At 36.4% G+C, this 23,860-nt stretch overlaps 1 protein-coding gene across 2 annotated transcripts in view; it reads right to left on the bottom strand.

Annotated features, from left to right (window-relative positions):
• The window catches only part of CHIC2 (cysteine rich hydrophobic domain 2), a 61,294-nt gene that overhangs the window by 23,225 nt on the left and 14,209 nt on the right, over positions 1-23,860 (bottom strand). For both annotated transcript variants that reach the window (XM_023737346.1, XM_004382897.2), the window contains exons 2-3: positions 6,615-6,669; positions 6,334-6,489 (exon numbers count right to left, since the gene is read on the bottom strand). In XM_023737346.1, coding sequence (XP_023593114.1) covers positions 6,334-6,489; positions 6,615-6,669 — 211 coding nt within the window. The remainder of the gene's footprint in view (positions 1-6,333; positions 6,490-6,614; positions 6,670-23,860) is intronic.

Here is a 23,860-nt window from a genome sequence, read left to right as displayed (position 1 = left end):
GATGGAATACTCCCAAACTCATTCTATGAAGCCAGCATAACCCTGATACCAAAACCAGGTAAAGACACCACAAAAAAAGAAAATTACAGACCGATATCCCTCATGAACACTGACGCAAAAATCCTCAACAAAATTTTAGCCAATAGAATTCAGCAACATATCAAAAAAAGGGATACAGGTTGGAAAGCAAGAAATAAAACTGTCACTATTTCCAGACAACATAGTTATCCATGTAGCAAATATCATAGAATCTACAACTAATTTCCTAGAATTTAATAAGGAGTTTGACATGGTTGCAAGATACAATGTCAATATACAAAAATCAATTGCATTTTTATGTACTAGCAATGAACAATTAGAAGTCGAAATTCAAAAAACAATACTATTTACACTAGCACCAAACGCAATGAAGTATTTTGGTGTGAAGCTAACAAAATATGTGAAGAATCTATGCTAAAACTACAAAACATTGATGAAAAAAATTTTAAAAGGCCTAAATAAATGAAGATGTATGCTATGTTCAAGGATTGAAAGTCAATATTCTTACAATGTCAATTCTCCCCAAATTGATCTACATATACAATTCGATCCCAATTAAAATCCCAGAATTTTTAGTAGGTACTGACAAGCCAATTCTAAAATTTATAGAGAGAGGCAAAAAAGTTACAGTAGCCAAAATAATCTTGAAAAGAAGGAATAAGTTTGGAGTGCTCACTTTACCTGATTTTCAAGACTTACTATCATCAACACAGTGTGGTATTAGAATCAAGATAGACATAGGTATCAATAGAACATAATAGAAAATCTAGAAGTAGACCTACACAAATATCTTCAATTGATTTTTGACAATGTGCAATGGCAACTCAATGGAGAAAGGATACTGTTTCAACAAATGCTGCTAGAAAACTTGGACAGTCATGTAAAAAATGAATTTTGACCTTTATTTCATACCTATTCCTTTCAAGACCCAATTGTTTTCTCCTCTGAATTTTTTGTTGATACTATGTGTTTTCATTAATGAAGGCATGCTGATTAAAGGACTAATTCAGAATTTTTGTTATGAGTTATGGATTTTGATTCCCATTATCTGGGATCCCATGTGTCCCAGCAGCCCCTGGACAACGCAAATCCTGCCATTACAAGTCAATGATGAAATCAGTTCAATTTTTTTTATTTCTTGAAAATATGGATAACATGAGGTAAAACATGAAGGCACCTGGCAATGCCTGCACATGCATTTTATTCTAGTCTCCTTTTTCTTAGCCTTTTTATTATTTTGCATGACACTGGTACAAAGCATGGTACAATGCATTCTTCCTTACAGCAAAAGCAGTACTTACAGCACAAATAAATAAAGCCAAGGGATTTTTTATCTCAGGAAAATTACCATTACAATGCTTTCTTCATTACTGCAAAAGCAGTACTTAGAAGCAAAATAAACAAAACTAAAGGAATTTGAATCTCAGGAAAATTACCACTACTATGTATTCTTCATTTTAGGAAAAGCAGTACTAACAGCTAAGAAGCAGAAACAGCTGTCCTGGAATATTGCAGAACTGCTCACAGTGGTGCATTCCACCTGCTACACACAGGAGTAATTATTAGGCCCTAAGATTGAATGTAGGGTAAGAATAACTTATAGGAGTTCCAGTCTCTTGAAAAGTACCACTGCAATGCATTATTCCCTGTTGGAAAAGCATTATTTACTGTTCAGAAGCTAGAAAAGAAGACAGCCAGTAACATCTGGAAACAATGAATGGCATAAAAGAGAAAATAGTCACTACGAAGACGGGCAATAGCTTATTCTCATGATAGGTAAATTCTCACAAGACCACAGTAACTGGGAAATGTAGTGAGAAAGCTTATTTCACAGAAATAAAAGCAAATCTGTCAAAAGTTTAGAAAATCCACATATTCGAGAGGCATCACCTAAGACAACGCTTAATCTACACAAAAATGAGGCTCCCACTCAGGATTTTTTAGTTTCATGCATTTCAAAAGGCTCCCACTTTAAGGCTAACCACATTAAATCGGGCTAGCCCCTTTCCAAAGAACTCTAGAGGCATACAAAGTGGATGGGATACCGTATGTTCCATGGATCTTGAAAGGCTATATAAATATTGACTAAAAATGGATCAAATGTAAAATGTAAGAGAAAATCTTTGTGATCTTGGCTTAGGCGAAGAATTCTTAGATACAGCACCAAATGCACAATCCATTTAAAATTTTTTGATAAATTGGACACTCTGCGAAAGACACTATTAAAAAAAAGATAAGCTACAGACCAGAAAAGATATATTTGCGAATTACATATTTGACAAAGAACTTATATTCAGAATATATACACTCAGCAGTAAGAAAACTTACTTTTAAAAATGGGCAAAATTTTTTAGCAAACGCTTTAAAAAAAGAAGATATACAAATAGCAAATAAGCACATGAAAAGGGGCTCAATATCATTTGTCATGAGAGAAGTCCAAATTAAAGCCATGAGATGCTACCACATATCTACTAAAATGACTAAAAATTTTTAAGTTGACAATACTATATTCTGGCAAGAACACTGACAGGAACTGGAACTCTCATACACTGTTGGTTAGAATGAAAAATGGTACAGCCACTCTGGAAAACAAGTTGTAAATTTCTTATAAAATTAAGCTTACACTTACCATATGACCCAGCAATCCCGCTCCTAAAAATGAAAACTTACATTTACACAAAAAAGAAAAAATAGATACATGATTACCATGGTTTAAGGGTTGAAGAGGATTTGACTACAAAGTGGCAGCACAAGAAAGTTTTTTTGGAGTGAACTATTGTGTACCTTAATTACGGTGGTGGTTACCCAACTCTACGCATTTGTCAAAAATCACAGAACATGAAAAAGGGTAAATTTTACTGTATATTAAAAAAAATAATATTCAAAAATAGGCTAAGGCAATTTTTTTAAAAAGGCAATTTGGAGGGTCTAAAAATAATAATAGCACAGATGAAAAACAAGGTCTCTGGAACAAGATCAAGTAATAAAAAGGGGTACTCAGTTGGGGATGGGTTTCAAGAGCAAGGCTAAAATTTAGTTATTCAAATTGGTGAATAATGTTAGAAAGGTGAAAATGTTGAGCTACATATAGCGTATTCCTTCGGTTCTGATTTGTCATGGAGTCTGAGACAATTCTAACCATGTAAGAGAAATTCCACGTCATGAGGAGAAAAGGGGTTAAAAGGCTGGCAATCAGGCAAGGTGAAATAATTTTCTAGCCTTTTTTATTACACTTTTGTGTTATTGTTAGTTGTCATCGAGTCAGATCTGACTCATGGCAACCCCATGTACAACAGAATGAATCACTGCCAGGTCCTGTATCATCTTTATGATTGTTGGTATGCTTGAGTCCGCTGTTGCAACCATTGTGGTGTATTCTGAGTACCTTTCAACTTAGAGGGCTCACCTTCCAGCACTACTGCTGTTGTTGTCAGGAGTCGTTGAGTTGGTTCCAACTTATAGAGACTCTACGTACAACAGAACGAGCACTGCCCGGTCCTGTGTCATCCCCACAATCATTGCTATGTTTGAGCCCACTGTTGCAGCTACTGTATCAATCCATCTTGTTGATGGTCCTCCTCTTTTTGTCTGACTTTCTACTTTACCAAGGATGATGTACTTCTCCAGGGGCTGATCTCTCCTTATAACATGTCCAAAGTATGTAAGACGAAGTCTTGCCATTTTTGCCTCTAAGGAGCATTAATGGCTGTACTTCTTCCAAGACAATATTCTGTTATGATCCATAGGGTTTTCCTTGACAAATTTTTAGAAGTAAATTATCAGGCCTCTCTTCTTAGTTGGTCTTAATCTGCAAGCTCCACTGAAACCTGTCCACCATGGGTGATGCTGCTGCTATTTGAAATACCGGTGGCATAGGCTGCAGCATCACAGCAACATGCAAGCCACCACAGTATGACAAACTGACAGACAAGTGGTGGTTTTTTTACACTAGTACCTCTAAATCAAGGGTTCTTAACATGGAGCACCTACATAGAATTCTGAGAGACCATGAAAGTGGATGGGGCAGAAATTCATCTTTATTTTCACTAATCTTTAACTGAAATGTAGTATTTCCTTAAGTTATGAATGTATACAGCTGACTGTAATAGACCAAATGGGATCTGTGCCTTTGTCACTCAGAGAAATCACGGTTATTTTCCTATCACATCATATTACCACAGATCTCTGCTATCTTATTTTCTATGCATTAATAAAGAAACATATATTTCTACATCATAAATTTGAGGTGCTTTAGTATTTTAATAATTATATTTTATACAACTGGTTTCCTTTGTAATCCTATGTATTTTATTTTATACATTTAAAATACACTGTTTTAAAATACATTCAAAAAGTTATTGTGAGAAAGGGTTCACAGGCTTTACCACATTTCCAAAGGGGTCAATGACAAATAAAAGGTTAAAAATCCCTGTTCTAAATTATCTTGCCACCATCTTACAAAGCATCCCTTTCTCAGGACCTCTAACACCCTTCACAGGTACAAGAAGTGTCACTCTCCTTAGTTACATTACAGTTTACACCCAAGACAGGGAAATGCCCAATTGTTTTTTATTTTTTAAAGCAGTAGTCATATTTGTTTATGCTCACTAGGTAGCAGACTTCATGTAAAATTAAATGTATCAAACATAGGCTCAACCTAGTCATATCTACAGAGACCTTACACTGAATACTACAATGTTAAATGAAATATACTTTCTGAAACTACAGATGAAATAGCCTAAAATAACCAATCTACCAAATGTCTCAAATGAAAAGGTAATGAAACCATTTGAAAAATTATTTTAAGTTGCTAAGAATGTGTGGCAAAGGAAAGAAAGTTTACTTTTGTTTTCTAAATCCTAAATTGCGCATACATTGTAATATCCTGTGTTATTCATTTTAATAGTGAAAAACAGAGGATGGACTATATCTCAAAGGTTTCCACCAGTAATAAACTCCATGATTCCTTGGGTTAAATGACAGCAACTTACCCACCAAAGTGAGATATAGCAGTCATTTAAACAACAGAAACACCCAAACGCTAGGAGGAAGTGAAGGGATCTATACCTCAAGAGTTACATGCAGCTGTGGGTCCAGGGACCACTAGAGACGGAAAAAAAAAAAAAAATTTCTATGGTCTGAAGATGATCTGGTGAGAACTATGGAAAAAAAGAAATATTCTTGGAGAATAATAAATATTATAAATATTACAGGAAATATTACAAGGGTACTTCTAATACAAATGCATCATCTCCTTCCTATCAATAAAATGTACTGGTTAAAAAAGTTTTTTGTAGAAATACACCTCTTATAACAGAAGTCAAGGGGCAAATAGAATTTGCTTTTCCATATTTTCTGTATTTGATTCCATTATTTGGTAACAAAACGAAAGGTAACCACACAAATCACGTCTTCAATTTCAACTTAACAGTATTTCATTTATATATATATGATTATTGTTACTTTTAAAAAAAATTAATAGAAATATAATGAATTCAATCTATACAGATTTACCCAATCTCTACCAACATCTTGGGAATCTTTTATTACAAGTTGTCAAAATTATGACTCTTTAGATCATTTTTTTCTGATTACAGAATCACTATATGCTCATTACAAGATCATAAAAAACAAAAAAAATAAAAATAAAGAAAAAAGAATTCCCCACAATCTTACCAACTAGTGACAACCACTGTAACTATTTTATTTTTTCTGTGGATGCTATCTTGCATATCAGTAATAATGCTAACAAATAATTATTTACTAACCACTTCCTTTGAGCTACTAAGCTAGGAGCTTTACAAACACTATTTCATTTTATCCTTACAACAATCCTATTCAGGTAGGCAGGTGATTATTGCCATTTTACAGATGAGTAAACAAAGTTTAAAGAGATTAGGAAACATGCCTAAGCTCACAAGGTCACAGAGATAAGTGATGGAGTAACTCAGTATTCTTGGTCACTATACTATACCACTATAACTATATACACACAATGCTATATTCTACTCTTTGCTCTTAAGTAATTTCCAATGTCTTAAAAAACAGATTTACATACTATATTATTATATAATTTTTATCCTATTATAAATATAATTTTTAACGGTTATTTAATATAACAGCATGTGGATGTAACATAATTTACTTAGTCACTCCTCTACTGGATCAGATTATTTTTGGATAGCATTCAGGATAGTGTGAGTCACTCAATACAAAAAAATAAAAACTAAATAAATAATGCAGGATTTGCTTGTCTATTCCTACATTTAAATTAAAATATATAATTCAACTTACTCTTTTACTGAGGCAAATAACTGGCCACATACTGCAACCTAATGTGCAGCAGCAACAAAGGCAGCCACAAAGTAGCCAACGTACATTAACAGGAAGGTTCTTCTTAAGACAACTGTTAACTCTGTTGATGCTGGCTTTAAATTCTTCAGGAGCTACCTAAAGAAAAATTTTAAGAAATAAAAACACTGCAATATTAATGTCAACAAATATGTCTCATAAATATAATTTTTTTCTAGTTTTAAAGCATATAAACAGTACCTAAATAATTAACAGACACTCACTTTTCCAGTTAATGAAGAAGGGAATTCTGATTCAAATTTGTTGCTTAGTCCAAATCTATTAAAAAAAAAAAAAAAAAGGAATATGTTATTACACGTCGTTGCTGCGAAAAAAAGTTTTTTAGTTCTTTAAAATTAGAACATAGTTTCATATACACATAATAACAATGGAAGTTTAAGACAAAAAGATTGCAGTCAGCAATTTATGACATGTAACAAGCATTTACTTTGGCAGTTGACTCATAACTTCTGTATAATGATAAGAGGTTAAATGTTAATTAACCAGCAATACATAAACAAGAACGAGCTCTGGTGGCGCAGTGGTTAAGCATTCGGCTGCTAATCAAAAGGTCAGCAGTTCCAACTCACCAGCTGCTCCTGGTGAGAAAGATGTGGCAGTCTGCTTCGATAAAGATTAGCTTGGAAACCCCATGGGGCAGTTCTATTCTGTCCTATAGGATCACTATGAGTTGGAATGGACTCAGTGGCAATGGGTTTTTTGGGTCATATAAACAAGAGAATAGATGAGTCATTCACATGTTCTATTTTATTTAAGCTACCATTTAAACCTTAAAAACTAACTTCAAAGCACATTATTTTAATATATGAGATAGCAATATTTTTCTAGCTACTGATGGAGATAAGCAATGGCTGTGAAATTTTAGTAGATGTCCTTTGCATACACAAGCAATAAGTGTGAGAAGGAAAAACGTAGGGGAAAGACTGGAGAAGGGAAAGAGTGGGGAAGTAGAAGAGGAAGAGATGAAATTAAAAAAGGAAGTGGCAATTGGCAAAGTGTTGCCAACAATTGTCAGTTCATTAGATGGTATGAAAGAAAATATAGACATCTGCTATATTTACACGTTTCTATTACCTAAAAGACCCTTCCTTGAATCATGGTTAAAGTACTCCACGGTTTTAGAATTGATTAAAGATTTAAACTATTTTCAAAGAATGGCAAGTATGATAAGATAAAAGACATATTACACTTAATAACCAACTTCACTCTTACCTATTAGGAGTCCACTAGTACTTAGAGAAAAGAGAATTCATTCAAATCACAAATATTGAGCATCTTCTATGTGCCACTTCACAAGGTCCTACAGTAGGGGCTTTATAGCCTTTTTAAAAAAAAATGAAATCAAACAAGACCAATTTAACTTTTATGTAATTTGAGGTAATTTTAAAGTTCATGTAATATACCTGGTAAGGCTTTGCAGAGAGACTACAACTTTACACCTAAATTCTAAATAGAATCTTGAAATAGGCTTGGTACACTCATATTCCATCTGTCTACTTCCAGTTAACTGTCTCTTTATTCCTACAGTCTATAGCCATAACTCAAAGTGTAACCCACTCCAATCTACTACCCTAAACTCTCATTCTCATCCAATTCAGCATTCCCTTTCCTGATAGATCCTTCGCCTTCCAAACTCCTTTCAATGCTCTCCTCTGGAACCCCTAATCTGCTTCCAGAATACTTCCTTATACAGTCTCTTAAAAAAAAAAATCCTCTATTTCTTCACTTTAACTTGTTGAAATGTCACTCTTTCCTTAAGAATTCTCAACTACAGCTCATTCTCCAGGGTCCATCTTCCATATCCCCTACATTCTCTCTTTTACAGTCCTTATAATTATGTTTACAAGCCTAACTCCCTACCCTGCTAAACAATGAGTCATTTATGGATAAGAAGAGTGTCTTAGGAGCCCTGGAGGCACAATGGTTAAGAGCTTGGCTGCTAACCAAAAGATTGGCAGTTCAAATCCACCAGCTGCTCCTTGGAAACCCTATGGGTCTATTCTACTCTGTCCTATATGGTCACTATGAGTCAGGATAGCCTTGATGGCTATGGGTTAGAGTGTCTTAATTATCTTAATACTCCAAATGCCTGGCCCACTGACTGATAAATAATAAGAACTCAATAAATATTTGCTGAATAAATAAGCAATTTTTGAACCACATGAAAAGTCTACATTCCACTAACCTCTCACTGCAAAATTCCAACCTACTGTTCCACAATCTCTCTTCCTCTGATGACCATGCTTTCTGATTATAGCACCTTGTTCCAAACACCAATCACTGTCATTTTCAGCCTTCCAGGTTCAATGATTCACTAGGGGGACTCACAGGACTCAGCATATAGTCCTACTCACTGCCAAGATTTAATACAGAGAAAGGATAAAAAGAAAAATCAGCAAAGGGAAAGGCACATGGGGAGAAGTCCAGAGGAAACCAGGTGTAAGCTTCCAAGAGTTCTCTCCCAGTGGAGTCACACAGGATGTGCTTAATTCCTCCAGCGAAAAGTTTTGACAATACGTGTAAAATGGTGTCTACCAGGGAAGCTCATTAGAAACTTAGTGACCAAGGTTTTTATTGAAGGCTGGTCATGTATGTATAGGCACTCTTTGCCTACCATGTACTAAAATTCTAGACTCCCAGAAGGAAAGCAGGTGGTCAGCATAAACCACATGTTTGTACAGTTCAGGCACAATAAGTCAGTCTTAGCAGTTCTAAGAACACTGGGAACCCTACCAAAATTCAAGTTCCCAGATACCAGCCAACGTCCAACATTGCAAGCTACCCTTTCTAGTCTCAGGTCTGCTATGTTAACTCTTTCTGTACTTCTTTACTCTAAAGATGCCAGCCACTTCAGTTTTCCTCTCCATTGTGACTCTGGTCTTCATCCCAATTAGTTTAATATTCAGCCCCAGAGCCTAACTGGTTACCTGACCTCATTTATTCTGAAGAAATTCACCTTCACTAATTCAATACCCCACTCACTGTGATATACTCTAGATATTGTTATTACTTGGGACTGTTATTACCTCTGAAATTTTGAACTGTAAAATTCTCTGCTTACCACTACCATCAATTATTTCATTTTTCCCACCCTTAACAAATCTGTTTTTGGTCGCTGGTTGTAACCTACTGCTTCCCATCTCTCCCTGCTTTTCCACTCTATATCAGCTCCCTTATGACTTCACTTTCCTCCTCATCTGGCAGAACTACATGGTCAGTCATTCTGACCATACTCTAACAAGCACCTTTTATTTTCTGCATCACTAAAGTGTCTCTTGCCAACCCAGGATCAACTGAACTGTTTATTTTCTTCAATTCCCACTGCCTGAAGCTACTGAAGAAAAATCACATAACCATTACTAATATATTATTTCTAACTTCAGTTAAATTAATATTATAGCAATCCTACTCATTCCTAATCAGCTACCTTTTCCATGCTCCAGAATTACTGCTCCTCTCCTTATGCGCTCAACCTTATCCTCACAACCCACATTTTCTGCAGATAACCATAGCCCTTAACATCAACTAGAGAAAAAAAGATCATTGAATGTCAGCTGCTTTATCTTCCCTCCCTTTCCTTTTTAAATTTATCTATATGGCTTCTCTATCTTTACCATCTTTCTCAATGAAGGAAAGCTTTCCAAAGCTAACCATTTGCTTCTGGCTGCATCTTCTCCAGTCTCCTCAGTAACCCCACTGTATTTCTCCTCTCTACTAACTCCTTACACGTAGCCGAAAAATCTGCTCAAGTCTATTTAGCCTGAGATGCTGAGCCCCTATTTTCCTCTCCCTTAATGTATGAAGGTATCCATCTCCTTTCCTTTCCTAATCCAATGTCTTGAAAAAGCAGTTTACATTCACTACCCTCACCTCACCTCTCATTCATTATTCAAACTACTACATCCAGACTTTAACCCACACTTTTTTACTGCCAAGACTTCTCTCTCATCAGAGTAGTTAAAAACAACTCTTCAGCAGATTCTCCTTCATGCAGCATGCTTCCTCCTAGTTAAGAGCTTGAGAGTCAGAGTGAGAATGTCATATATTTGGCATGCAGGTCACAGCAAATACCTCCTTTTCTATATCTTTCATCTCTCTCAAAGCCTTTTTAAAATTTTTTCCTTTTAAATCTAAACCAACCAAAACAAGATTGTCAAGTGAAATTTTAAGTAGACTATCTCATTTTTTTAAGTGGATAAGGTGCACTTCATGGTAATATAACAACTGCAGAATATCCCCTTCAATGGTTTAAATGTGACATAAGTTGATTAGTTTTGATACTAACTTTTTTTCTGGCTTTTCTTTTTTTTTTTTTAAGTTTGGCAGGAGGTAAGAGTTCTTAGTAATAAAAATGGGATATATGTTTCAGTTTAAACTGACATTACAAATTACTTCTTTTATCCCTTATGCTCCTACAAATTTATGCTGAAGTAAATAATTTTCTTTATTCTAAAACAAAGTACAATTGGCCCTGGACAGTATTAGAAAGGCTAACTTTCATTCCATAAAATCATGATTTGACATGTTTGAAAGAAGAAAAATGATTCCTGCATTGTGTAGAGTGCTGAAGTTCTTTGAAATTTAGATGTCAAGCCCAAATCTAATAATCTAATATTCTATTAATCCAAAAAGCTGGAAGCAGCATTTAATAATTTAAAAACATATGATTCAAGTTGGGTGGCATCTTAATTCAGTTATTGAGAAATCAATTTGGCCTTAAAACTATTTATTATATCTTCATCACAGTAATCTCTCTTTTACGAATATAACCTAAAAAATAATCTAAAAGGTGGATAAACATTTATGTATAAACAACTTCACTGGTGCTATATTTATAATAAAGAAAAACAAAATAACACTAGGGGATAATTAAGTAAATCATGGTATCTAAATGTAACAATATTTTCATTGTTGTCAGTTGCCATTGAGTCAGCTCCAATTCATGGAAACCCTGTGTACAACAGAACAAAATGTTGCTCAGTCCTGAACAAAATGTTGCTTGGTCCTGCACCACTTCTCAAGTCTACTGTTGTCACCACTGTGTTTTTTTTAGTGCCTTCCAACCTGGGGGGCTCATCTTCCAGCACTTTATTAGAAAATAGTCTACTGTGATTCACAGAGTTTTCATTGGCCAATTTTTAGATGTAGATCACCAGGCCTTTCTTCCTAGTCTGTCTTAGTCTGGAAACTCTACTGAAATCTTCCCACCATAAGTGATCCTGCTGATATTTAAAATATCAATGGCATAGCTTCCATGAACATAGCACCACACAAGCCACCACAGAACAACAAACTGACAGATGGGTGGTGGAACACAATATTACCAAAAAAAAAAATCAAGCCCACTGCTGTCAAGTTGATTCCGACTCGTAGCGACCCTACAGGACAGAGTATAACCGCCCCATAGGGTTTCCAAGGAGCAGCTGGTGTATTTGAACTGCTGACCTTTTGCATAGCAGCCTAACACTTAACCACTGTGCCACCAAGGCTCCGGACACAATATTAGACAACCGTTAAAAATAAAGTTTGTGCAAAAAACCAAAAGAGACCTACATAAATGGAGAAATGTACCACGTTCATGGAAAAGAAGACTCAACACTGTGAAAATGTCAATACTACGCAAAGTGATCTAAAGAAATAATCTAATCCCAATCCAAATTCCAACAGCATTATTTAACGATGGAAAAACTAATTACCAACTTTATATGGAAAGAGTCCCCTGATAAATAAAGCATTATTGAAGAAGAACAAAGTAGGAGGCCTCACACCACCTGATCTCAAAACCTACTATACAGCCATGGTAGTCAAAACAGCCTGGTACTGGTACAACAACAGACACACAGACCAATGGAACAGAATTGAGAACCCAGACGTAATTGCATCCACCTATGGACAGCTGATCTTTGACAAAGGGCCAAAGTCCATTAAATGGGGAAAAGACAGTCTCTTTAACAAATGGTGCTGGTAAAACTGGATGTCCATTTGTAGAAAAATGAAAACAGGACCCATACTTCACACTATACACAAAAACTAACTCAAAATGGATCAAAGACCTAAATATAAAACCTAAAACTATAAAGATCATGAAAGAAAAAATAGAGACAACTCTAGGAGACCTAATACATGGCTTAAGTAGAATACCAAACATTAAAAAATGCACAAACAGCAGAAGATGAACTAGATAAATGGGACGTCCTAAAAATTAAACACCTATGCTTATCAAAAGACTTCTTCAAAAGAGTAAAAAGAGAACCTACAGACTGGGAAAAAATTTTTGGCTTTGACATATCTGACAAGGGTCTAATCTCTAAAATTTATAGAAAACATCAACACCTCAACAACAAAAAGACAAACAATCCAATTAAAAAATGGGCAAAGGGTATGAACAGACATTTCACCAAATAAGACATTTAGATTGCTAACAAACACATGAAGAAATGCTTGCGATTATTAGCCATTAGAGAGATGTAAATCAAAACTACAATAATATACTATCTCACCCCAACATTACTACACTAATCAAAAACACAAAAAATAATAAATGTTAGAGAGGTTGTGGGGATATGGGAATTCTTATATACTGCTGGTTGGAATGTAAAATGGTATAACCACTATGGAAAATCGTATGGCACTTCCTTAAAAAGCTAGAAATAGAAATAACATATGACTCAGCAATCCCACTCCTAGGTATACACCCTAAAGAAATAAGATCTGTGACATGAACAGACATATGCATACCCATGTTCACTGCAGCATTATTCACAATAGCAAATGGAAGAAACAACCTACGTGCCCATCAATGGATGAACGAGTAAACAAACTGTGGTACATAGACACAATGGAATACTATGTAATGATAAAGAATCCGCAAAACATTTCACAACATGGATGAATTTGGTGGACATTATGCTGAGTGAAATAAGTCAATCACATAAAGGACAAATACTGTATGAGACCACTATTATTAAAAAAAAAGAAAAGGTTTATACATAGAAAAAAAAAATTCTTTGATGGTTACCAGGGTCAGGGGAGAGGGAGGGAAAATTACTAACTAGATAGAAGACACGTGTTAATACTGGTGAAGGGAACGGCAATACACAATGTGAGGGAAGTCGGTAAAACATGACCAAGGCATGGGAGGACACATAAGAACAAACTGCAACAATGGTAATAACTATAGCATAGACAATTCTGCAACAACAGTATTAACAAATACTAATTTTTGAATGGATACATAGATAGATATATATGCCAAGGGGTGTGGGAGGATGTAAGGGAACACATCCACCTACAGATATAGGTTTGGTGGCGGATATTTCTACACACATAATTGTAGGTTCTGCTTATATATTAATATAGGCAATAAAGCACCAAGTCAGGGCAACTTCTTAGACAAAACCAAACACCTCGTGGGACGAAGTTCCTAGGCTCGAAGGCAAAGGACCACAGACTCAGGGAACATATATGTCAAATGGCACAACACAGTTCATAGAGACAAAGTTCTGCATCCTACTCTGGTGAGTAGCATTCGGGGTTTTAAAACCTCCTCAGCAGCCATCTAAGATACTATTAGTCTCTTACTGTCCAGAGCAAAGAAGAGTGAAGAAAACCAAAGACTCAAGGGAGCAATTAGTCCAAACGACTAATGTAAAACATGAATCACAGTCTACACAACCCTGAGAGCAGAAGAACTAGATGGTGCCTGGCTACTACTACCGATCGCTCTGACTGGGATCACAATAGAGGGTCCTGGACAGAGTGGGAGAAAAACTACAGAACAAAAAATCAAATTCACAAAAAAGACCAGACTTAATGGTCTGACAGAGACTGGAGGAACCCTTGAGACTATGGCCCTAACATACCCTTCTGAACTGGAACAAAAGCCATTTCTGAAGACCACCTTTCAGCCAAACAGTAGACCTCAAAACAAAACAAAAAAAAACAAACCCATTGCTGTTGAGTCAACTCCAACTCACAGAGACCCTACAGGACGGAGTAGAACTGCCCCATATGGTTTCCAAGGATTCAAACTGTTGACCTTTTGGTCAGCAGCCATAGCTCTTAACCATTGCACCAATACACAGGCCCATAAAATAAACAACATCTGAGAGGAACATGCTCCTTAGAACAATCAATCATATAAGATCAAAAGGGCAAGATCTGCCCAAAAGGAAAGATGGGAAGGCAGGAAGAGGTAGAAAATCAGGACGAAAGGAAACGGGAACCTAAGGCAGAAACGGGGAAAGTGCTGATACATTATGGGGAATGAAACCACTCTTTCATGTACAATGTTTGTACACTTTATGTACAAACTATCGAATAGGAAACTAATTCGCTCTGTAAACTTTCACCTAATGTACAATAAAATTTTTTTTAAATAAATAAAGTTTGCAAAGTTTTTAATGACAAGGAAAGTACGTATAATACACTGAAAAAGGAAGACAGATGAAGAATTGATGCATTTGAACTGTGGTGTTGGCAAAGAACATGGAATACACGAGGGGCTGTCAGAAGAACAAATAAATCAGTCTTAGAAGAAATACAAATGGAATGCTCCTCAGAAGTGAGGACGGTGAGACTTTGGCTCACTTACTTTGGACATGTCATTAGGAAAGACCAATCACTAGAAAACATCATGTTTGGTAAAGCAGAGGGTCAACGAAAACAAGAGAAATCCTCAATGAGATGGATTGACACAATAGGCAAAACAATGGACTCAATCCCGAAGATGGTGCAGGGCCAGGCAACGTTCTGTGCTGTTATACATAAAGTTGCTATGAGTCAGAGCAGACTTGACAACAAGTAAAAAAGAAAATGCAAAACTGTACATATGCCCTGAAATTATTGCCCTGAGATAATCTTTCCCTAAAGTCTCTTAAAACCAAACAATAGTTTAGCTTAACTAGTAAAAAATGTCTGCCTTAAACATTATGCTCTTTTAAGAATTATCTATATGGATCAAAGTGACAACAGCAAAGATAAGATAGGAATCTTAAGGGCAGTGAATTTATGTTAATGGGGAAGGAACTACTCAGAACAGGAGGGTGAGAATAATTACACAACTTGAAGAATGTAATCAATGTCACTAAATGGTACATGTAGAAACTCTGCCTATGTTTTGCTGTGTATATTCTCAACAACAAAATAAATTCTATTTAAAAAAACTGTACATATGGCAAGATCTCAACTGTAAAGAAAAAACAAACTTACAAATTGATAGAACCTTGAAGAATAAAATTTGATAGTATGTAAAAATTCTGATACCCTTTGACCTAGCAATTATACTTCTAGAAATGTATCAGAATAAAATAATTACAGTGGTGCAGATATATTGACAACATTCAAATGTTCTGCAGTATTATTTTGTGAAGGCGACATTAAAGACATTTTGTTTCATTTCTTGTTTCATAAAATAGTAGCTATTTTTCAGTGGATGTACAGAAGTTGCTGAAGCCCTGGTGGTGCAGTGGTTAAGTGACAGCGCTGCTAACCAAAACGTCAGCAGTTCGAATGCACCAGCCGCTCCTTGGAAACCCTATGGAGCAGTTCTACTCTGTCCTACAGGGTCACTGTGGGTTGGAACCGACTCAACAGCAACGGGTTTATACTACTTGCCAATACATCTAAAGCATTTTATAATACACAATACCATTATGGGTTTTTATTTTTATTTTTTTTGCTGTTGAAATCTTTGAATGGTATTAACTAGATATTTTATCAGAAGTAAAAACAGGGAGGTTTTGGTTCACTGAATCAATAGTTGTCTTGGATGCATTTCAACCATTTCCATAGTTCAAGTCATAAAATCCCAGCCTTTTTTACTTCAGTTTTTAACTCTCCTATGTTCCTTGTATCTCCTCATATTAACTCTCTTAGAATTCACTGTTGTCATTTTGAATTAAGACATGTTTTGAACTCATGGTGAATTCTGCCTTTTAAATATAGAACTATAAGAATTTGACAGCTTCACTTGTTTTACCCTTGTTGTTGTTGTTGTTGTTGTTAGGTGCCATCAAGTCAGTTCCGACTCACAGCGACCCTATCTCATTAACATAACAAAGACAACCCATTCCTAAATGGGCTTATAACCAAGGCATAGAGGTTAGAATTTGCAACACATATTTTTGGGGGACACAATTTTAGGTTATATTCATAAAAGAGAGATTACTGTGATGAAGGTCCTGCGCCGTGCTCACAATCACTGTTATGCTTGAGCCCATTGTTGCAGCCACTGTGTCAATACATCTTGTTGAGGGTCTTCCTCTTTTTCACCGACCCTGTACTTTACCAACCAGGACGTCCTTCTCCTGGAACTGATCCCTCCTGACAACATGTCCAAAGTATGTAAGACACAGTCTCGCCATACTTCCTTCTAAGGAGCGTTCTGGTTGTACTTCTTCCAAGACAGATTTGTTCGTTCTTTTGGCAGTCCATGGTATATTCAATATTCTTCGCCGACACCACAGTTCAAAGGCGTCAATTCTTCGGTCTTTCTTATTCATTGTCCAGCTTTCGCATGCATATGATGCGACTGGAAATACCATGGCTTGGGTCTGGCGCACCTTAGTCTTCAAGGTGACATCTTTGTTTTTCGATACCCTTAGTGAAAAGTATGTTTTGTTTATTTTCCTTGTGCCTGAGTTGCAGTGTTACTTTTAAAATTGAAAGTTTTAACAGCGAACAATATATCTTACATTAATTTATATCAATCTGAAAAATACTACACAGCTCAAAACCATCTGTACTAGAGGATAGTCTCTGAGCACCTGACTAGTGGCAGAAATACTGCCTACTGACATACAAAACAACAGAAACTAAAACAGAAAGTAAGTTAGGTAAGTCATTGACAGAGCACTAGACCAGGGAGCAAAGTACATGCTGCTGAGAAAGAAGACAGAATAACTTCATAACCAGTTGTTGTTGGGGGCCATCCAGTTGGTTCTGACTCATAGTGACCCTATCGGACAGAGTAAAATTGCCCCATAGGGTTTCCAAGGAGAGGTGGCGATTTGCACTACCAACCTTTGTTAGCAGCTGAGCTCTTAACTACTATGCCACCAGGGCTCCACTATATTCTAAACATAATATTGCAATCTCCCTGAAACCTGGCTCTAAATGGCAAAGCTTCCAATCTTCCTTAGTCCTCAGGCATTCTTACATTTACATTGCTTAAGGCCAAATGGGTGGTTCTGTTCTTTGAAACCTAATACCAAAAAACCAAACCAGTTGCTCTTAAGTCAATCCCGACTCACAGCAACCCCATGTGTCGCAGAGAGCTGAACTCCATAGGGTTTTCAATGGCTGATTTTTCCAAAGCATATTACTAGGACTTTATTCTAAGGCACCTCTGGGTGGGTTCGAACCAACCTTTCAGTTAGCAGCTGAGCATTTTACCATTTGCACCACCAAAGGACTCCCTTAAAACCTGTTACGAATTGTGTCCCCCAAAAATATGTGTTGCAAATTCTAACCTCTATGCCTTGGTTACAATCCCATTTAGGAATGTGTTGTCTTTGTTATGTTAATGAGACAGGATTAGTGTAGGGTGTGTCTTAAACCGATCCCTTTTGAGATATAAGAGATTAAACAAGCAAGCTAAAGAAACAGAGATGGGGAAAGAGAGATGGCAAGCCACATGAAGACTGCCCAGGAGCAGAAGCTCAGAAGAGACAAGGACCTTCCTCTACAGCCGACAGAGAAAGCCTTGTCCTAGAGCCAGCACCCTGAATTTGGACTTCTAGCCTCCTCAAGTGTGAGAAAATAAATTTCTGTTTGTTAAAGGCACACATCTGTAGTATTTCTGTTACAGCAGCACTAGATAATTAGGACAAAATCTAATGTTGCTGTTGTTAGTTGCCATTGGGTCAATTCCGCTGGCAAATGTTCCAAATATAATATTAAATGAGAAATTCAAGATATGAAACTTTATTAATATGGTCTTGATTTTTTAATAAAAATATTTATACATACACAAACAGAGAAAAACAGAAAATGTTAATCCACCAAAATATTAATAACTAATGAAATGGGTGACATTTCATTTTTGTATTTTCATGTTTCCCAAATTTCTATAATAGAATATATTACTATTTTAATCTAAAAAATATTTCTAGAAAAAGAAAATTAAAAGAATAAGTATACCCCTTGAGAAGGGGAATGAAACAAAGATGCCCTTTATCACCACTTTTATTCAATACTGTATTGTAAGTTCTAGCTACAGCAATAAGAAATAAATAGTATCCAAACTGGAAAGGAAGAAGTAAAACTATCCTTATTCACAGATAACATGATCCTATACATAGGAAAACCCAGAGAGTCCACAAGAAAGTTACTGAAACTAACAGAAGGATTCAGCAAAGTAGCAGGGTACAAGATCACACATAAAAATCAGTTGGGTTTCTCCACATTAACAACGTGGACTCAGAAAAGGAAATAAACAAAACAATACCATTTACAATAGCCTACAAAAGGAGAAAATACCCAGGAATAAACCTAACTAGGGACACAAAAGACTTATACAAGGAAAACTATAAAACATTATTGCAAGAAACTAAAAGATATCTACATGAATAGAAAAACATTTCATGCTCATGGATTGGAAGACTTAATATTGTGAAAATATCAATACTACCAAAAGTGATCTATAGAGATAATGTAATCTCGATCCAAATCCCAACATTCTTTAATGAAATTGGAAAACTAATCTCCAATTTTATACAGAAAGGTAGGAGGCCCTGAAAAGCTAAAGCAATACTGAAGAAGAAAAAGGTAGCAGGCCTCTCATTTCCCAGTCTCAAAACTGACTATACAGCCACAGTAATTAAAACAGCCTGATAATGGTTCAATGACAGACACATAGACCAATGGAGTAGAATTGAGAACTCCGAAGTTAATCTATCCATCTGCAGGCAGCTGATCTTTGACAAAGGGTCAAAGTCCATTCCATGGGGAAGAAATGGTCTCTTTAATTAATGATGCTGGCAAAACTAGGTATTTATATGCAGAAAAACGAAACAGGATCCATACCTCACACCATGCATAAAAACTAAGTCAAAATGGATCAAAGACCTAAATGTTAAAAGCTAAAACTACAAAGTTCCTGGAAAATAACACAGGGTCAAAACTAAGTGACCTAATTTTCAGCATAAATAGCCTATCAAACAAAACTAAAAATGCATGAACAACAGAAGAGAAACTAGATGACTGGGGCCTCCTAAAAATTGAATACTTATGCTCATCAAAAGACTTTACCATGAGAACCTACAGACTGGGAAAAAAATCTCTGGCAACTACATATAAATGTTTAATCTCTAAAATATATAGAAAACTTCAACAACTCAACAACAAAAAGACAAACAATCCAATCAGAAAATGGGTGAAAGATATAACAGACACTTCACCAAAGAGGACATTCAGGTGGCCAACAAATACACGAAAAGATGCTCACGATCATTAGCCGTTAAAACCAAACCCATTGCTGTTGAGTCGATTCTGACTCATAGTGACCCTATAGGACAGAGTAGAACTGCCCCATAGGGTTTCCAAGGAGCAGCTGGTAGATTCGAACTGCCGACGTTTTGGTTAGCAGCCCAATGCTTAACCACTGCACCACTAGGGCTCCAAAATAGATTCTAGCCCCTGGTTCAACCTCACCACTTCTGGTCAAGCACCTATATGATTTTTAAACTGTTGCCATCGAGTCCATTCCAATTCATAAGGACCCTACAGAACAGAGCCGAACTTCCCCACAGGGTTTCCAAGGAGCAGCTGGTGGATTCAAACTGCTGACCTTTTGGTTAGCAGCCAAGCTCTTAACCACTGCGCCACGAGGGCTCCATAGCCATTAGAGTGATGCCAATCAAAAGTACAATGAGATACCATCTTACCCCTAGAAAAATGGCAGTGATCAAAAAAACAGAAAACAACAAATACTGGCAAGGTTGTGGGGAAACTGGAACTCTTGTACATTGCTGGTGGGATTGTAAAATGGTACAACCACTATGGAAAACAGTATGGCACTTCCTCAAAAAGTTAGAAACAGAAATACCTTATGATCCAGCAATGCCACTCCTAGGTATATATCCTAGAGACGTAACAGCAGTGACACAAATAGATATATGCACACCTATGTTCATCACAGCATTATTCACAATAGCAAACAGATGGAAACAGCCAAAGAGCCCAACAACGGATGAATGGATAAACAAACTGTGGTACATACATACGATAGAATACTACACAACTATAAATAATAAGTCAGCGAAACATCTTACAACATGGATGAATCTGCAGGACATTATCCTGAGTGAAACAAGTCAATCACAAAAAACAAATATTGTATGGTCCCACTACTACAAAAAGTCAAGAACAGACATACACACAGAAAGCAAAGCTCTTTGATGGTTACCAAGGATGGGAGGGAAAAGGAGGGGAATCACTTTGTGGACAGTAGACACTTGTTACTTTTGGTGGTGAGAAAGGCAATCCCAGATATGGGTGAAGTCAGCACAACCTGACCAAGGTAAATAAAGACACTAAGAAGTACGTGAGAAAAAGGGACAATTTCAGTAAATGCTATAACATATCCAATTTTGCAACAACAGTAAATACAACCAAAAAACGTGTGTGGTTACGGAGGTAGATATGGATGCATATATGTGCATAGGAAGGCATGTGCAAGTAAATGCACATGAACGTATAGGTGTATCTGTAGGCATATCTACATACACGTTTGTGTGTATTGCATATATATCCACATATATAACAAACCACATGGGGGCAAAGTTACAGAGCCTTCCTAGACATATCCAAACAACTCATGGGATTGGTTTACTGCGTCAAAAGGCTTGGGACCATGTCTTAGGGGACAACTTAGTCGATTGGTATAACATAGTTCACAAAGGTAATATTCTACATCCTAGTTTGGTGAGTAGCATCTGGGGTCTTAAAAGCTTGCAAGCGGCCATCTAAGATACAACTACTGGTCTCTACTCATGTGGAGCAAAACAGAATGAAGGAAATCAAAGGATAAAAGAAGAAATTAGTTCACAGGACTAATAACCCACACAAACCACAGCCTCTTCTAATGTGAGACCAGAAGAACCAGATGGTGCCCAGCTACCACTACTGACCATTCTGACTAGGGATACAACATAAGGTCCTCCACAGAATGGGAAAAAAAATGTGGGACAAAACTCATATTCCTAAGAAAGACCAGATCTACTGGACCGACAGAGATTGAAGAATATCCAAGACTATTGCCAAGATATCCTTTGAACTTAGAATTCAAGTTATTTCTACAGGTCACTTTTCAGTGAAATAATAGATTGGCTTATAAAATAATACCACCCATGAGTAATGTGCTCCCTTAAACAATTAACTATTTTACACCAAACAGTCAACAGTTACCCAAAAGCAAAGATGAGAGGGCAAGGAGGGGAAGGAAAGCTAGATTAGTGGAAACAGAACAAACAGAAGGGAAATAATGAGAATGCTGACACATTGTAAAAATCGTAACTAGTGGTACAAAACAACTTGTATAAAAATTGTTAAAGGGGAACCTACTTTGCTGTATAAATTTTCACCTAAAACACAATAAAAAATTATTAAAAAAAAAATTAAGAATAAACATACCAAAATGTTCGATGACCTTCGCCACTTAGTGATTATGGGTGGTTTAATTTCTCCTTCACTAGGAAGTTCTACTTACCAATTTTTAAATAATCTTTACATTTTTCTTTATAATTAGAAAAAGGATTAAAACCTAAAGAAACAAAAAAAAAATGACTGACGGAATTTTGTTTTTATTTTTAAATAAGACTAAAGAAATACATATGTAATTGACATGTGTAGATTTGGAGATAACCCTACTGGATTTACAGTACATTTCAGAGTGAATTTTAAGTATACTAGAGAATTTAAGGCGTCCTGGTGGTGCAAAGTTAAGCACTTGGCTGTAACCGAAAGGTCAGCTGTTCGAACCCACCAGCTGCTCCTTGGTAGGAAAGGCCTGATGATCTGCTCCCATAAGGCCTGTGGGGCAGTTCTACTCTGTCCTATAGGGTTGCTATCAGTCAGAATCAACTCAACGGCACACAACAACAACTAGAGAATTTAGAAATTAAAGAGGAAAAAAAAAATTTCTAATTCCACAACAGTAGGATCTCAGAATTTGAGACCTAGAGACCACAACAATCATTTAGACCAAACATTTCATTTTACAGATGAAGAAACTGATACACAAGAGCCAAGTGACTTGATTTTGAGTCTCATGGCTAATTAAGGTGTAGGATCTAAGCTAGAGTCATACTCTTCCTGAACCAAACCAAGGGCTCTGTCTACTATAGGACAATGTCTCTAATAGCTTTCTCTGTAAGCACAGAAAATGTTTATCTCCTTGATTTACCAGTACCAATAGCCACTGAGTTGATTCCAAGTCATGGCGACCCTATGTGTGCCAGAGTAGAACTGTGCTCCATAGGGTTTTCAATGATCAATTTTTTGGAAACAGATCACCAGGTCTTTCTTCTGAGGCACCTCTGGATAGACTAAGACTTCTACCCTTCCTGTTAGCATCCAAGCGTGTTAACTTTTTGCACTACCCACAGACTCCATCCCCTTGAATTAGACGTTCTAAAAGTGAGAAAATATTTGAGCATGGCGGGGCAGGGGGAGGATCTTCTTTTTCCATCAAAAAGAAACTATAAAGTTAAGACTACCCGTACCCATTGCCGTCGATTAGATTCTGACTCACAGTGACCTTACAGGACAGAGTAGAACTGCCTCATAGGGTTTCCAAGGAGCAGCTGTTGTATTCGAACTGCTGACCTTTTGGTTAGCAGCCATAGCTCTTAACCACTGTGCCACCAGGGCTCCATAAAATTAAAACTAGTACTTAATATTAAATTTCCATATGGATCTAGAAAAACCTGTTTTTGAGCTTTTCACATTTGTACCTAAAATCCCAAAATATAGAGGATTTTGTTATAAATGTTTATGTTGAAAAATACAATGCTGCTGTTGTTATAGTTGCTATTGAGTCACCTCTGACGCGTGGCGACCTAACAGAATGAAATACTACAGAGAACACGTAAGTGGTTTTGGTTCAACAAAACAAAAGCGCATTTAAGCACACAGACTCTGGAACGAGATTACCTGGAGTGAAATCCTGACTCTAGAACCAGATTACCTGGAGCGAAATCCTGACACTGCCATTTTCTAGATGTGTCACTTTGAGGAAGTGAGTTACCTATAAAATGGGGATGATAATAGTGCCTAACTCAATAAATGAACTGATATAACTAAAGCCACAACAGTGTATGGCATACATTAACCACACAAACCCTACATAAGTCTTAGCTGCTTTCATTTGTCTGCTGTATTTTTAGCATGGTTATCAGTTTTCTAATAAAGTGAGCAATGTTATCATTTAAATATACACTACAGATAA

This window comes from Trichechus manatus, unplaced genomic scaffold (assembly GCF_000243295.1).
Source record: "Trichechus manatus latirostris isolate Lorelei unplaced genomic scaffold, TriManLat1.0 scaffold00101, whole genome shotgun sequence".
NCBI classification, from domain to species: Eukaryota; Metazoa; Chordata; class Mammalia; order Sirenia; family Trichechidae; genus Trichechus; species Trichechus manatus.
Note: the sequence above shows the minus strand (reverse complement) of the source record. Positions and strands in the feature narration are given on the sequence as shown.